Raw genomic sequence first — 18,091 nt, 5'->3', positions numbered from 1 at the left:
TTGTTTCATTTTACTATTAATCGAAATTTTCAACATCAAAATAAACGTTAATATCTATAATTATTTGAGCTTATTTATCGAAATTTATATATGGCACAAGCTTCAATTTTGCCAAATATCAGACATATACACAAAAAAGTAGCTCGATATTGTTCGTGTCTCTACGCTTATGTATTTCTTTAAGTACCGGTAGGTACCAGTAGGTATTTAAAATATGCTTATATTATCTGTGGTTTGCACAAAATGAACACCGTGAGCGAATCTGGAGACATGTTTTCAGGGTCATTTACGTTTCAGTTGTGTATTTAAATGCAGATTTTTTTCAAATTTAAAATAATAATCATTTAGTAAAAAATATTTGTCAAACTTTCTGGATTTGAGCTGTGACCTTTTTGTTCCTTACATTTCCATTTAAATTTTTTGTTACTAAAAATACTGGGGTAACCACTCTCCCACCATTCCTACGCCCATGACGACATACATGGTGAGAAAAGAATGGTGAGTGACGACATAATAAACACAAAGACATAAGTAGTAAACTTTGTATGGTAGTATTGCGACAGTATTTAGTGAGACAAGCGTGTCAAGTAATATTGGAATGTAGTGTAACGCAGTGTATTGGAATTGAAACCTTCTTATCTACGGTGCTTACGGTTGCCTACTCACTACTTACAAATACTAAATTAATCTATTTCAGAGAATTATTTATCAGTCATCAAGAGTACCTTCTTGAAGTACGAAAAGTACACACGCTTCACTTGTGGTATGGATTTATTTATTATTCTCTTCATTAAAAATAAATTATATTACGATATTTTCAATATTTTCTATTAAAACAATAATTATTTATTGTAATGATTATATTTTTAAGCAGCTCTTATCTAATAACTAAGTAGTGTTAAAAATTTGTGCTGGAAAAAAAATCCCCAGTCATTTTTTTCGCTACAAACTCCTTTTTTTCTTATTTTTTTTTTATTTTTACATTATTTCCATGATTTGTAGACCGGTAGTTTTTGAATTTTTGATACGCATGCCTATTATTATGGTATGTTGAAGAAAAAAATCGGACATGCGCAAGTCTGGCTCACCAAGTATAAAAATATGAGGTCTCGAGCTTTTCTTCAAATTCAACCTTAGGTTGGCCAAAGCCCTTTCATCTGATACCTCACTTGAACTAGGGCTCTAATTCCAAATTTTGCCCGCCTTTGGCTAGGCAATTTTTTTAGGATTTAACCACAAACGTATGGGTTCAGATTTTTTTCTGAACTAGTACTACCTGTAGATGCTACCTGCCAAATTTCATAATACTAGGGCAATCAGAAGTACCCTATTAATTTTGAATCTCTTTATAGTGTTGAAATACGCATTTGCGATATAAATGACCATATCTTTTTAAAAAGTAAATTTACAAATACCATTTTTTCAGAAAATCAAGTGACCCTAAATCTAAGTATATGGTTTAAATTTCAACTCGACTTCTCTAAGCGTTCCTGAGATAAAGGCTCTTGACACACAGACGGACAACAAAGTAATCTTATAAGAGTTCCTTTTTTACCTAAAAGGTACGAAACCTCGAATCATGAGCGCAGAGCCAATAGTCAGATTGTTTGCCAATTCTCTTCAAGAAACCTATTTTTTCCAAAAAATCACAATTTCCCTAATATCTGGTGAACCCCTGAAAATCCCTGAACATTCATAGGGGTGAAATGGATAGGCAAAGAGGACCACTCTTGATCCGTCGATTGAGTACCACCCTATATATCAAAGTAGTAAAAAAGTACAGACCATGCAGCGTATAAAGTAAAAACCAAATAAAAACCATTAGAATAGCTTCATTTCACAAAGAAATAATACGAATAATATGAAAAAAGTATAAATATATGTAAATTATGGCTTCGAGTAGGTAATCTACCGCTTTAGATGTGCATTGTGCATATATAGAAGAATTATTTATATATCTTGTGGGGAGCTTATGACGCCAACGGAGTTTTTGTCTGTGTATTGGGAAAAGCCAAAGCATAAAGAGATTTTCCCGAACAATGTGGAAAGCTTTTATTGGAAGATTTTCTTTAATTTTTACTAAGTGATTCATTAATATGTTCTTCAAACGTTTGCTTTTTATTTCTCTTTTTTTTTAAACGATTTCTTTGATAGCCTACTGACCAATTTCTCTATAGTAAGTAGAATTTTAGATATCGGTCTCAGCAGGTATCTTGTATTTGCAATAAGGCCACGTTTAATCCTAAGACGGTCATAATAGAGCAACAATAGATCAATCATGCGAAATGCGAATATCGCTTACTTTCTAACTTTTCTAAGCCGATGCGTTCCACTGACATTGTACTAAGGTCAAAACTGTAACATTAAATATATATTAGTCATACTAATTATACATACGAATACCTACAAAATTTATATAAGTAAATGTGTTTTTGTACGAATAAATAATTATTTTTAATTACATAATTATGTCGATTTTTATGGTGGTCTATATAAATAAAATTAATTAAAACACAATTCATTCAACGATACGTCGTTTAAAAATTTAACTATAATTTACCTATAATATAGGATAAAGTGTAAATAAAAGAATATATTTTTCTTTTATTTACACTTTATCCTATATTACAACGATTACGTTACATAGATTACATAGATAGAACGTTACATAGATTATTGATATATTTGTAGATTAAATATATAAATCGTTTATGTTTCAAATCATTGAGAAAATATTACAAGTTATTCCATTACACACTTGTGTGATGATAATCGACGTCTACCTGTACGTAGTAGGCACCTATTACAGCTAGATAGAATCATTTAAGACATTTAAATGTTAGACATTTTCAATTTATCTCATTTTATTATTATATTTAGCCTAATGTTTTATTTTGCACATAGAAGGGAAGGCAAAGGGAACCTGGGAAACTAGTGCTAAGTCACTCCGGTCGCCGCGATATGTCTCGTTACCATATTTAATTAGTAGTAGTCGAATCTCGAGTAGTAATCGAACTCACAACCTGTCGCATTTACACGCATGTGGCCACAACAGGAGTCAAATTAATTTATTTCTACTATTTCAATATTTCTTGGAAACCATGCGTGTATTCACTTAACCTACATTTAAGTTGAACTCGAGGCTTTGTTCAGTCTGTAAAGACAAACTTTCACGCCGTTGTCCATTCGAGCTCTTTTTATAATTTCTTAAATTTTATATCTCAAACCCACTCAAAGTAAGGACTCTGTCTTTTACTATGAGTCAGTACTGTGTTTGTAATCTTTATAATATGTGTTTATTCAACGTCGTTTACTAACATTTTTTATATTTAATACTTTTATTAAAATTAAATGGTTTCTTTTTAAAAAAATGATTTCAGTATAATTTCTCATTTAATGAATAACATATACGTCGTCCATCACCAATCGATCACATAAAAATGGATAATATAATAAAGTTATATTAAAACCAAAATCTCTACATTGTACAACAGAGCATATAACCCATATAAATGATATTCTAAAAACGGAAACCTACATACGAATAAAAAAAAGCCTTGTCAAAGATTGTAATCGCATCAGCAATAGCGTTAGGTCCGAGCTCGAGCGATACCAGTTTACCACTAACATAAAAGAGGATAGCGGCTGCCCCTCATTCAGTCCGTCTTAGAGTCTCGGTGCATAACAACGCTACGTAAATGAAATAACGATATCGTTCTGCAAATTCTACCTTTATTTAATATTAATATAGTTTTTGTCCAGTGGATTTTGCAAAACCTACTTTAATTTTGAGGACCACTTATTTGTTACTGTGTTAAACGAGGACGTCCGAGGAACGGTAAGTTATGTTTTTTAATTATGTATAGCTAGTATGTTTAATATACAACTGTTGTCTTTTTTATATGTATATATATTTATGACAAAATATACTTGTGAATCTATTTATTTACTTCATCTTGTTAATATTGCTTGATAATTAATTAGTAGGTACTTTTACTTTTATATGCATTTCATGATAGAGTAGAGAGTCGTTCTAGGTAGATATATTACGCTTTCTAATTTATTATTAACCATGTTACATTTAAAAACAGTTTTTGTTACATTAATATCGATATAATAATATTATATTTCTGACTTAAATGCCGGTTGGCTACCGTAACTTAAGTTACGTTGCAAATGAGCAACGTTGTCTGCTAACGATACGATAAATGTAGAGCAGTAAGTATACCATTTAATTAAAATCCTTTTTTTTCTGCTTCACGCTGTATCCCGCATTTAGCAGGATAGACAAAAGTGATAAGACACACCATTTTCTACTTTCCGCCGAAGTGGAAAATGGAGAGTGGAGGAACTTAAGGCCGCGTTTTGTTTTGTTACCAGAACGTGAAATGAAAATATTAATCTAAATATATAAAAGGACTTGTCCTCACTGACTGAGGTAAGACGCACGCACAGCCGTAACCGCTGTGCGTAGAAACGTGAAATTTAGACAGATATTTACTTTCGTAATCTGGACATCCACTAAGAAGGGATTTTGAAAAATTTTAACCCTAAAGGGGTGAAATAAGGGTTCAAAGTTTGTATGGAAAAAAATTCAAATCGGCACCGATTTTATAAAATTTGAAATTTACATTTTTAAAAAGATTTAATTAAACACGTGTTTCATTGTTTTGTATAATTATTCCCTTAAGGGTGCAAATAAGGGGATGAAAGAGATTTTTTTTAAATCGGCACCAATTTTTATAAAATTTGAAATTCAGACTCTTAAAAGTATTGAATTGAATACATGTTTCATGGTTTTCTAGAATTCTTCCCCTAAGGGTGCAAATAAAGGGTTGAAAGTTAGTATGGAAAAATCTTTAAAACGCCACCTGTTATTATAAAATTTGAAATTGAGTCTCTTAAAAATATTTAATTGAACATGTGTTTTACGGTTTTCTATAATTATTCCCCTAAGGGTGCAAATAAGGGGTTGAAAATTTGTATGGAAAAATCTTTTAATCGCCACCGATTTTTATAAAATTTGAAATTTAGATTCTTAAAAATATTTCAATAAACACGTTTCGTGGTTTATTAGACTTTCACCCCTAAATAAGCAACCGAAGCTGCGCGCGTCCGCTAGTATATAATAATTCATCGAGTAATAATCGATCTAGAATCGAACCCACAACCTTCGCGTTTACAGTCACACGCTTGTCCCACTGCACCACAACAGGCTCAAACACATTTCTACATATCAAACATTAATTGTCAACAGTTACTTACATACTATTTATAGTCATTGATTAAAACATTCATATCTTTGATAACAATATAAAAAATAAAATAAATAATAAATAAATATATTACCCTACCTATATACATATTTCTAACATTATATAATAACTTAAACGATAATAAAAGGTTCAATATAAAGATTAGAATTGTCTAGGTACTTATTTTTATTTATTATTATCTTACTTATTCTTAGGTATATTAAATGCAATCAGCAACTAGTTCTAGTCTGTAACATCACATATCACGTATTATTTTTATGTAAAGATATATTTATAAATTACCATCACGTGAGTATGAGAAAACCATATTATTAATGTGGGTGGTGGCCGTAATAATGTGGGATTTCTCATCAGCTATGTATAAAAAGATTGAGAACCAAATAATAATACGAGACATATATTTTAGTGTTAGGAAACCCGTGTAGAACTAGGGTAGTAATAAGTGAAAACACCATAAAGGCAATTAAATTGTGTCAATCGAGGCAGATGCTTGAATGTAACGGCGTTTATTGGAAGTTATCATATCAGTTTATTAAAAGATACTTATCATTATCATCTAATATATAATAGAATCTCATTATATATTCTACATATTCGTATATTTCCAACTTTTGCCTCTAAAAAACGTTAACCATTTTTGTTTTAGCATTAGCATAAATTTGATGATTTAATGTATGTACTTGCATTACTCTACTAACCAATAATGATGAGCATTTCATTAAAAAGAGCAAATTATAATAAGTAATATAGACTGAGATCCCAACATGCCATGGGGCCATTTTAGAGGTAGCGTCAACTAAATGTACATAAAATCCACACTAATCCACGTTTACCCTTGATCGTGTCATTTACCACAATTTTTACAGCTCTACAAATCTTTTGAGGTAAGTCGAAATTACGTGTTCGAAATTTATTATTTGATATCAATGTTTAAATAACAATGAAAACTAAAATAAAAACCTTCAGGTTTATGTTAGGAAAATTACATTTTCATTACGAAAATAATAAGAAAAGAATTTACGAAATTGAACATAAAATATTAATATTACTCTAAAATTCTAAAATTTCTCAGGCAATAAATATTATACTTACAATATAGTATATAGAAATAAATATAATTGGTAAAAATGAAATTATTCGATAACGTAATTAGTCAAATAAACTTTAATTTTAAAAAAGTAAGAAAAGTCCTAAAATCAAAGCTGCACTGCCACCTACAGCTAATTTCAGGGTGGTCATAACTTGTTGACCGTATCCTATATTTATGTGAAAATGTGTGATTTTTAGTGGTAGAGTGCTATTTTGTCGACTGTCGATATACATGTATACTCTTATCGAAAAAAAAATTGTGACTGATATAATCACTTTACTTATTATATTAAAATATGAAAATTTTATATTTTGACTCATCAATATTTCAAAAATGCTACCAATTCGAGCACAGTTTGTATCGGCCGTTATTCGACTCTTCTATGATACTATGGTTTCTTTGAAATAACATGATTTTTTACAGTCATTAAAAAGTAATTAGCCATCATAATATAAGAATATCATGTTGGGGTTTTGGTTTTTGCGAATTTGATACCATGGATATGATAGAAACAAGAATAAATATATATGAAATATTTACTGTGTTCAGTTATCGAAAGTGCAATGGGCATTTGCTTCCTTATGCATCCCATACTTGTTACCGTAAAGAAACAAAGATTACTTCAAGCTTATGTTATATATAAATTGAAATATAAGTACTAATTTGGATAGGAATTTCAAATCCGGCTTACATTTATGTTTACTTTCACAACGTAAACGCAGCAAATAGGTGATTATTCGATTTTAACAAGCAAAATAGTAAATTTTTGGAATTTTATTGCCAATTGCCGCGTTGTTGCATACGTTTATACGTTTTTGGTACATATTACATAGGTACATCTTTTGTAAATTTATCGTGATGGTATTTTTTTTGGAAGCACCAACTGAAGACAACTACATACCGACACAAAGTGTAAATAATGCAAACGGCGTCTTCTTGATTGCATATCAAGCATATGTAGATATATTAAAAGCAGTAAAATACCGGTATTATAACTATTAAGAAAAAAGTTCATTATTTAGTCATTTGGTTATCTTTAAAAACAAGATAGAGTACAAAAAAAGCATATCTACAATAGTATTTATAATAATTGCTCGATAGTTATAATTATTTTCTAGAAGACATAAATATTTTTAAATGTAAGCACAAATAATTATCTATATTTGTGTTTAAGAAATATATCTACATCTGTGGTAAAAACCTCATCATTTAGATCAAACAATGCCTTGCCGTAGTGTCAAATACATTGATGATATCTAATTATAATTCTGTCAGCATAACACTGTATTATGCAAGTGTTACAAACACCGCAACCGACCCGAATGTCGTCCATAATTCAATAAACGAATAGTTTAGACTTTAAAATATTATAACTTCTCGTTGCTTAAAAAAATGTTTAACTTATTAAAATTATATGGCACAGACTATATATAAATTAATAAAAAACATAATAGCTCTATCATATTCAAAGAGAAATAAAAAAAAAATTTTTTAATAAATAAAACATAATATGCTGCTTATAAAAGCAATAATTATATATAATAATATAATATTATGTGGAACGTTTCATTTTTTTACTTTAATTAAAAACAAAAGTAATTGTTAATTAATGTAACCATTTAAATGACATATGAACATATTTTTTTATTTTTTACATGCATTTGGGGAATAGATCTTGGGAACAATCTTTATACTAGGTATGTACCAAAAAATGAATATACCTAGTGATTAAAATAAATTGTGATTAATCTTTTTCATATAAAAAGCAAATCATTTTAATCAGGATTCTCAATCAAAACAATATTATGCATGCAACGGTTTATTTTGTAACGGGGCTGTCATAAAAATGACCTTTTTCTCTTTCAAAGTATTATTGCTTTAATCAATGATTTATAGTCGTCATAACTTATGTAGGTTAGTAGGTTACGTATTTTCCATAAAAACTGGCATCCTGAAAACGTAATTGTTTAAAGAATAAACGAATTATTATAATTAAATACTATATTCGTTAGTCTACCTCGAATTTTTTATTTAAATAAAATAAAATAAAAAAAAATCTGCCGTTAAGAAAGGGCAGAACGAAGGACTGGGTTCTCTTTGTCTACCAAGACTTGATTGACTTAACTTATTTTTTCTAATTATTTCTTTTTTTAATGTGTTGATGAAAGGGATCTATCTATTGGTGGTACTTTCATCACAAATATATATATTTTTAAATTCAATTATGTGTTTATATTACTAACATTTATCCATATATTTCAAATAACCGCTGCATTACCTTAGTAAGAATCTATAATTTATTTGATTTAAGCATAATACGTATTGACACGCTTTATGGTCCGGCTGTTGTGTAACATGACGTGACGTGTTGACTTTCTCCGTGCGATCAGAGGCGCTGCTGGCGCTGGCGGCCGACGCATGCAGGGAAATCCAAGCATTCTGTCGTCATCACCCAAATATTATAACTGGGATTCCCTTATAAGTACTTTGCGCTTCATTTATTATAAATAAATAAATTAATGCCACAAATGAAATTATTAATTTGAAATAAATTAATAAAAATAAAATTAAATAAATTTAAACTACACAATTTTACTTTTTTGTGTCACTAAATTATATATATATACATAAATAATTATAAATATTATATATGTACGCTTCGCACTTTATCGTAAAAATGAAATATCGTAAATATCAATAACAACCGTAACAACTCGATGCTAGCTGGGATTTCCCGTGATGTGCTCCGTCCTCAGGGTTAGAGCGGCCGTGCTCAAATTAACTAGAATTTATGACGAATACCTATTTTAGAATTATGCACAATTGTATAATAAACTGTTGCTATCGACATCTGCATTGTATTTAACTGTAACATTTTTCCCATTATAGGTACACATATATCTACAACTAAAAATAGATAAAAGGACTATCTAATGGGAAACGCGGCTGGTTGTGAGTTTGATTCCCATTTGAGAGAATGAAATATTCAATATTTTCATTTCTTCGCTCTGGTGTCTGCAAGGCCTCTAGGATTCGGCGGAAAGTGGGGAACGGAATGTCTGTATAATAGGTTCCCTCTGTCTACCCTGCTGTGTGCGGGATACAGCGGGAAACTGATAAAAGAAGAATATTTAATAACAAAGCAAAACATAATGTATTATTTCGGTTCTACTAATAGGTATATTGTTTTCTATCTGGAGAATTACTTACGGTGTTGAAAGTTAGAAATTAGAAACAATATAAATAGCTTTCATTGTAAGAAAGTTTTTTATAAGTAGTTCTCTTTATTACTAGATTGTAAAAGTAGTATTATATTCTCCATTGTAGTATATATAATACTAGCGACCCTATTGCGGCTTCGCCCGTTTTTCCTACTGGATTATTCATATAATGTATGTTTGCAAAGCACTTAAGATAATGTGAAAATTAATTAAACCCTAATGCAACCCGCATTTTCGTAGTTTCATAAGGATTTTCCAATTGTTTTACACAGCAAGGATTTTTTAGTAGGTACCGTAATTTTAAATCTGTGCTACTAATCTTTTCAAGTACTTATTAAAATATATTTAAATTACTATTTTTAGATAGTTAAATGACGATAAATCTTCGTTGCTATAAAGGCAGGCGGGTTTTTTTTTCGAGCTTGTGGTTAATGCTGAAGAGGGTATTCTGTATCTGATGAAAAGCAAGCACTACGTGGCTGCCTGTGACGAAAATGAAATAGAATGCATCGGCCGGGAATTGAACCCGGGCTGCCCGCGTGGCAGGCGAGCATTCTAGCACTGAACCACCGATGCGTGTAAGGCAGGCGGGCGCGGCGGACTCGCTTGTATAAGCATAACGTCGCGAGGCGTGTTTCGCAGCAAGGATTTATTGATATTGTAACAACTTCTAAAGTACATATTAAAATGAAAAACAGAAAAGACAGTTTTGATCTACATTAAATGGCCAACGTAACTAATATATTTATTTATATGCTGAGAGTAAGGGATAAGTGAAACTTGACTCGATACAGTTGATGTGTGAACGGCGTGATGTGTCAATAATTAAATGCGTTTTTCTCTAAAACTATTCGCAATTTCGAAATAGTTTAAAAAGCAAATTTTATCTTCGTTTAACGTAGAAATTTAATAAAGTATTTTAAAGGATAAGGATTAATACCATTATGGAAAAATATCCCTCACAATAAAAAATATATTGAAATTACTATTTTTAGACAGAAATATGATCACTACACGTTATTCTTAAAAGATACGAATATGCCATCGCGGACTTTTTTGTAGATCTTATTAAGAGGAACAATATACTCCAGTACATTTTTTTCATGTAGTATTTACCATTAAAGCAGCGCATGCGCCAAAGTGTCTCAGCGGGTAGGACTTTATACATACTTATCGTATTTATGTTAATTTACATAAGAATGTACAAATAATAAACTATATATAAACCTTCTACAAAAAATACTCGACCTAATGGTGAAAACCGCATCAAAATCCGTTGGGTGGTTTAGAAGAAGAAGAGTTAGAAACAACAGACAGACACGAAAAGCGACTTTGTTTTATAAGATATAGGATAGGATAGGATAATTATTTATAATGCATTTATTATTACGTTATATCTTATCTTATTATCTTATCTTATAATATCTTATGTTTTATTTTTGCAGAAATGAAGATGCTGAAGTTGGGGGTCATTTTCTTTCTTGCTCTGTCGACATCCGTCCAGAGCCAGTGTTTTTACAAAAACGATGGCGAGAAAAAACTAAATCCTGGTGCTCGTACAAGCTTGTACAGAAATCAATTGGAGTTTACGCTAAATCTCTTCAATATAATAAACAAAGCTGTTCCGGATGACAATATATTCTTTTCACCATTCTCGGTGTACCACGCGTTACTGCTCGCTTATTTTGCCGCCGGTGGACAAACTGAAAAATCATTAAAGCAATCATTACGAATTTCTGATGAACTGGTAAGTTAAAATATGTATTTTTTTTTGTTTTGCATTTAACTCAAAAGTAGTATTTTACAGCAGTTTTGATTCACAATTAAAAGCTTAAGCCGCACTTGAGCTTATAGGCCAGGATCTATATTAAAATGTTTATAATCATATTTTCGTTTCACAGGGGCCTATTTAGCAAAAAAATTACGATTTTTTTTATGAACACATTCCCTGTGTGCTGAGGTAGCAGATTATTTTGTTACAATATTTGTAGAAAAAATAAACATTAATACAAACGAAATTTTTAGCTATTTATATTATTCATGTAACTGATATTAATATTCATATTTCTGTTCTTTTTTCTACTTTTTTTAGTTTCATGCTGTGTTCCGCGTACTCTGGCATTGCGTTTTCAACTCGAGCGGGAATCGAATCCACAACCATTCCGCTTACAGTTTAACGCGTATGCCACACTTGCGCCACTACGGCCTTTAGATATTTATTTATACTTGGATATTATTTTTATTCATATACATAAGTAATACATATGTATAGAGATGATTCTAAGATTTAATCGAAGTTATTACAATATTCTCAAGAAATTTTAAATAAATTCAATAATATTTTGTTTAAAAACATAACGCGTATTTTTTCTAACAACGTCATAGGGAAAATGTTAAGGATATTAAATAAATTAATATATTTGAGGGTTTTCATTTACAGGATAAAGTAAACCTGCTGGCTGTTTACAAGGTGGACAAGGGAGAGCGCGAGTTCAACAACAATAGCGACAGCTATGAGTTCACGAACGCTAACAAGATGTTCGTGGACAACGAGTTACACTTGCGTCAGTGTATGCTCGACCTTCTTTCTGGGGAACTGGAGGCTCTGGTATATTATATTGATATTTAAATTACTCTACAAAATATTAATTATTAGTATTTAAGTTACTTTACAAAAATACTAAATATAATGTCGTTAATGTATTTTTTCTATTAATAATAAACATTAATAGGTGTAATTTGTGTGATTTCCAGAATTTCCATGACAATCCTGGCGAATCTCGTCTTTTAATAAACGATTGGGTGTCTCGCGTCACTAAAAACAACATTAAAGATCTAATACCAGTGGACGGCATCAGTCAAGCCACTAAACTAGTTTTGGCAAATGCTGCATACTTCAAAGGAGTATGGGCCTCCAAATTCCCTGCAGAAAGAACGAAGAAACAACCGTTCTACGTATCAGAATCTCGTCAAACATTTGTACCGTTTATGCGACAGAAGGGGATATTTCATTACAGTAATTTAACCTTTTTTTATATGTAATTACTTAGCTAGAGTTCTTATTTATTACTTAACTAATCTAGAGCAATACATTCATTTATTTTTATATCAAAAGAATTTGAGATTATTTAAGAAATTGGATGATATATAAGCGAAAACATTTAAGTTAATAAATTAAAAAAAAAACCTTTTATAAATATATTCATTTTTAAAATTCCAGTGGTAAGTGACGAATTGGGTGCAAAAATTTTGGAATTACCGTACAAGGGCCATGATATGAGCATGTTCATTTTACTTCCGCCATACGCCTTAGAAGAAGGTCAGTTTAGTCATAAAAATTTGTTCTTGGTTTCTTTATTTTCAATTGCTTTTAAATTGGCTATATATTTATAATACTTATAATTTCTTTTTCTTAGCTTTCTTTTTGTTAAGATTTTTTTTTACTGTGGCCAGTTGTGGCGCAAAGAAATTTAAATATTTAATTTTTAATTTTTTTGCTCTGGTGTCCATACAAAGCCTTCAGAATTTGGTGGAAAGTGGGGAGCGGAATGTTTTAATACTAATTTCCCTCTGCCTACCCTGCTATATGCGGGATACAGCGTGAAGCTGATTAAAAGTACTTAAAGTATTATTTTTTTCCTTAATTTCTATAAGTAATAACATTTGACTTTAATATTATAGAATATTTAAAGTATATAAATATATTACTATTTAATATAGTCTCTTATCAGCATTTATCATATTTTACACATTCATACCATTTTTTTAACATAATATTTTTTGCCAGGCCTATCCAACATTATTGCTAAGCTCACCCCTGAACGCTTGGCGGCCGTAGTGGAGGAAAGCTACATGGGTCGCGAGGTGATAGTAGAAATACCTAAATTTACCGTCGAGAGAAGTCTTCCTCTCAGAAATGTAAGATATCTTTTTTTTATTTTTTAAGTATATATTATACTAGCGGACGCGCGCAGCTGCGCTTGCTTATTTAGGGGTGAATTTTAATAAACCACGAAACATGTGTTCAATATTCAATATTTTTAAGAGTCTGAATTTCAAATTTTATAAAAATCGGTGGCGATTTAAATTTTTTTCCATACAAACTTTCAACCCCTATTCCACCCTAAAGGGGTTAAATTTTTTCAAAATCCCTTCTTAGTAGATGTCCAGATTACGAAAGTAGACATCTGTCCAAATGTCACGTTTCTACGCACAGCGGTTACGGCTGTGCGTGCGTCTTAGCTCAGTCAGTGAGGACAAGTCCTTTTATATATGGACCGTTTATTTTGAGAGTGGTGTAAGTCCATTAGTCCATAGTCCAAGTCCATAGTCCATAGTCCAAGTCCATCTTTTGTTTTGAGAAAATTGAAAAGATTAGTATATCGATGATTATGCAATTTCATTCACCGACCGATTTTAAGTTGTTCAAAATGTGGGATTTTTTTGAGAAATTAAACACGGACTAGTTATATATAAAAAAATTACATTAAATTAAGCATGAATTACGTGATAGCTCATTTTTCCCAAAAATGGACTTACACTACTTTCAAAATAAACGGCCCATATATAGATAGTAGCATAGTATTTAACTGTAATCACGACGGTTGTGGGTTTAATTTCCACTCGGAGAAACGGAGAAACATTGAATATTGAATTGAATTGAATTCTTGATATATGGCGTTTCGAGCGTGCCAGTTGAGCAAAATTCATTTCGCCAATGTCACGTTGTATGGGAAACACACGAAGGAAATTGACCGGTAATAAAAAAGATAAATACATTGAATATTTTCTCTTAGCTTTGGTAACAAGACAATGACAATCAAGAAATGTCTTATTTTTAGATTCCTTCCGTCCGATCCTGTTTTTATAAAAATGACGGGTATTTTATACTCGTAACAAGAATAGTGCAGAGGAATCCAAATTGATTCTTCATTTGATTCTTCACTGATTCTTCATTTGATTCTTCGTTGATTCTTCATTCATTTACATAATATTTGAATTGCAAATTTTATTTGCAGATTCTGGAAAAGCTTGGCGTAGGAGATTTATTCAACGCCACTTCTGACTTCAGCACTCTCTCAGATGACCACGGAATCGTTTTCGACGATGCTGTACACAAAGCCAAAATACAAGTAGATGAAGAAGGTATGTTAATTTTATTTGTTTCTTGAAGTTTTTAATAACATCATGGATCCCCCGAATAGTATGGAAAGACTAGAGAAGACTATAGAAGTAGAGAAGAGTGTGTCTTAATATTAAGACACAATCTCCTTTACTCTTTGCCTATTTTAGAGATACATACTGGGTGGTGGGTTATTCATTACCAAAAACAAAAACCTAGATTCGTGGATAATAGTACAAGCGGGTGATTGTAAATGCGACAGATTGTGAGCCGATTCCATTCCACTCCACTCGAAGAAATGAAATCTATACTTATAATAAGATCGTAATTGAGTCTGTACATGTAAGATACTTATATAAAAAACGTTATTGGTGGTATTGTATGGGAATTAATAGGTAATGCAAAAGAACCAAAAACTAAACAATTTTGAAATATTTGTCTGTTTATCTCTGTGTTTGTCCACGTTAATTTCAGATGTGGCTTAACCGAAATAAGACAACCACTAAATGTTGTGGAAAGTTTACGAAAATTTAATAATAGGAAAAACCGTCTTTAATTAAGTGCAGCCATTTCTAAGATCATCGTGTACAAATGCACAGACAAATAGATAAAAATTTTAGAAATTATTGTTTTTGGTTTTATTACTTTGGTAAAAGCTCTTGTCTCGTCTATTTCTTCATGTCATATGAATATTTCAAATTGAGGTTTGCCAATGCTTAGTCACAATGATTGCATTATCCGTTCCACTTTCTGCCATATTTTCGAGGCATTTGCTTTGTTACCAGAGCGAAGAATTTAAGATATTAAGAAGCAGAGGGAACCTAGTGTTAAGACACTGCCCCCCACTTTCTACTGAATTCTGGAGGCATTGCGTGTTGAGTATATTAATAAATAATACTTCATTTCCCTAAGTGGGACTTGAATCCACAACCATGGCGCTTACAGTCACACGCTTGTACCACTACCACGACTTCGTTAATGAATTCATTGGTTTATCTTTTATGCAATTAATTTTCTTTTAGGTACTGTAGCCGCGGCTGCCACTGCCATATTCGGATTCCGTTCTTCCCGGCCCGCTGAGCCAAGCGTCTTCATCGCTAACTTCCCTTTCGTCTACGTCATATATGAGCGTCCCACGAATTCCGTTCTCTTTATGGGAGTCTACAGGGATCCTAAGAAGTAAAAAAGTCCACAAGAATAACAGCGTAACATATGGTTATGGATTATTATTGTATCTATTTTAATATTATATTTCTTTTTAATATTCAGATCTAATAATACTATGAAAGATATTAAAAAATGTGATAGACTGTAGATGATAGGTAATTTTTCGATACTATGATAATTTAAACATTAATTTATTCCTTTAAGTTAAAGTAATTATTTTAATAACTATGTATTATTTTTGTTATAAAAGATTTTAATCTAATTTATCAGAAGGTAATTATTAAAAATAATATACAAATAAAGATCACATTTTATAACGTTAATTAAATATTTTTATTTATATTAATTTCATCTTGTTTCATTCGTACTACTATTATATATCATCCTAACAGGGAATGATTCCTACCTTAAAATGTATTGACTGAATTTGTCTCCCTGTAATAAATATTTTAATATTTAAAAGAAATTTATTTATTTATGGTTTTCTACTTGCTTAAAATGTAATTCAGTAATTGGAAAAAGACAAAGTAAAATTGTTTGAACAATAGCATATATAATTGACAACATACATATATATTGGGATATGTTTTGTTTAAATTCACGCTGTATCCCGCATGTAGTAGGGTAGGCAGAGGGAGCCTAGGGTTGAGACACTCCGCTCTCCCTTTCCGCCGAATTTAGAGAACTCAAGGCCGCGCTACATCGACATCAGAGCAAAGAAATTAAAATATTAAACATTTCCTCGAGTGGGAATCGAACCCGCATGTCGCGTTTACAAAACATACGCGAACGTAATATGATGTTACTCAGTCATTAATGCTAAGTTATTTCTTATCCATAATTATTCATTAGAAACGTATCTAGTTCAAATATTACTTTTTGCTACCTTCTACCTTCACTTTAGATACGAATAACTAAATTTATAATGCTTAACATAGTGACCCTTCAACTACAGTGTGTGACCTCAATTAATAAGTAAAATGATATAGTAGAAAATCTCATACGATAAATTTGACGACCCATCATATTTAGAAAGTTCGCGTGCTTCTAATAATCAGTAACGCCTGTTTAAATATTTTAACAAGCATTTGCACAGTTATCGTTGTTACATTATTTTTATAAACATAAAGACAAATATGTCTATAACAAAAAATAAATAAATCAACTTCACCTAGTGTGAAGTCACACTAGAACCTAGTGTTAAGACACTCCGTTTTTTGTTCTCCGTTTCTCCGTTCTCCGTTCTCTGTTCTTTGGGCTGAATTCTGGAGGCATTGCGTGTTAAGTGGCAGAGCTCATCGCCGCGCTTTAACAAAAAATAGATAGCAAAAATATTTTTTAACAAAAAAACCGACTTTAACCAGATCTTACGAGTATAATCAGAACCTAACCAAATTCTTATCAAATTACCCTTGAAGTGTGTCCATTTCAATAAAAAAAATCACCAAAATTAGTTGGCGTGATATTGAGTTATTCCTGCATTTGTCATATACTTAATGCAAATTTAAGACTTATGTGATTTTCTCATGGATAATGTTACTCAACAGAAAATCAAATAAGTCGTATAAGTCAGAAATAGACCAAATCAAAATGGGACCACACGGGAACACCAGCTTTCAAATAAAAAAAGAATAATCAAAATCAGGTAACTCAGCCAAAAGTTCTGAGGTAACAAACATAACAAAAATATAGAGTCGAATTAATAACTTCCTCCTTTTACAGAAGTCGGGTAATAATTTAATTATTTATTAATGGATTGAAAATTTTATTTTTACGTTGTTTTCTTGCATAGCAAGGTAAACAAAAGAAATACAGTATTACGACACTCGGTTTCTCATTTAATTTTATCACATTAGACTTGGATCATAACTGGATATTTATTTTTCAAATTGAATTGAAATTTTCTCCAATATATTATGTATATATAGAAAATTAAGTTTTTTATAATTACATATTCAAAAATATTAAGTTGTGTAAGCAAGTTAATTATAATAAAACTAATTAATTTTATATATTCATTAAGACATGGTTATAATAAGTAAGGAATTAGATAGTGTTGTACTCCGTTAGTTAACATCTCCTTAAGTATACAAGATATTAAGAAGCTCGTCCAATTATGAGATGTTCGTTGGACGACACCCAAGACAGCTGATTAAGCCTGCATATTAACTGTTAACATGGAAGAGTAGGATGTGATTAAAGCTAAATGGAATCA

The 18,091-nt window shown here is 31.0% G+C and overlaps 1 protein-coding gene across 2 annotated transcripts; it reads left to right on the top strand.

Annotated features, from left to right (window-relative positions):
* Positions 1-569: 569 nt before the first annotated feature.
* LOC146534597 (serine protease inhibitor 88Ea-like) lies at positions 570-16,222 on the top strand. Of its 2 annotated transcripts, none has more exons than XM_085192905.1 (8): positions 570-763; positions 11,033-11,334; positions 12,028-12,195; positions 12,342-12,603; positions 12,808-12,906; positions 13,375-13,505; positions 14,606-14,732; positions 15,732-16,222. In XM_085192905.1, the coding sequence occupies exons 2-8, from the start codon at positions 11,035-11,037 to the stop codon at positions 15,890-15,892; spliced, it is 1,248 nt and encodes a 415-aa protein (XP_085049031.1). In that variant the 5' UTR covers positions 570-763; positions 11,033-11,034; the 3' UTR covers positions 15,893-16,222. The 2 variants fall into 2 exon arrangements, with proteins under 2 accessions (XP_085049031.1, XP_085049030.1); XM_085192904.1 differs by lacking the exon at positions 570-763 and adding an exon at positions 3,697-3,838.
* Positions 16,223-18,091: the final 1,869 nt, after the last annotated feature.

The sequence above is a fragment of the Heliconius melpomene genome, chromosome 11 (genome assembly GCF_056956725.1).
Source record: "Heliconius melpomene rosina isolate 202511_hmr_F chromosome 11, ASM5695672v1, whole genome shotgun sequence".
Taxonomy (NCBI): Eukaryota; Metazoa; Arthropoda; class Insecta; order Lepidoptera; family Nymphalidae; genus Heliconius; species Heliconius melpomene.
The sequence above is the reverse complement of the archived record's forward strand: the minus strand, read 5'-3'. Positions and strand labels throughout refer to the sequence as shown.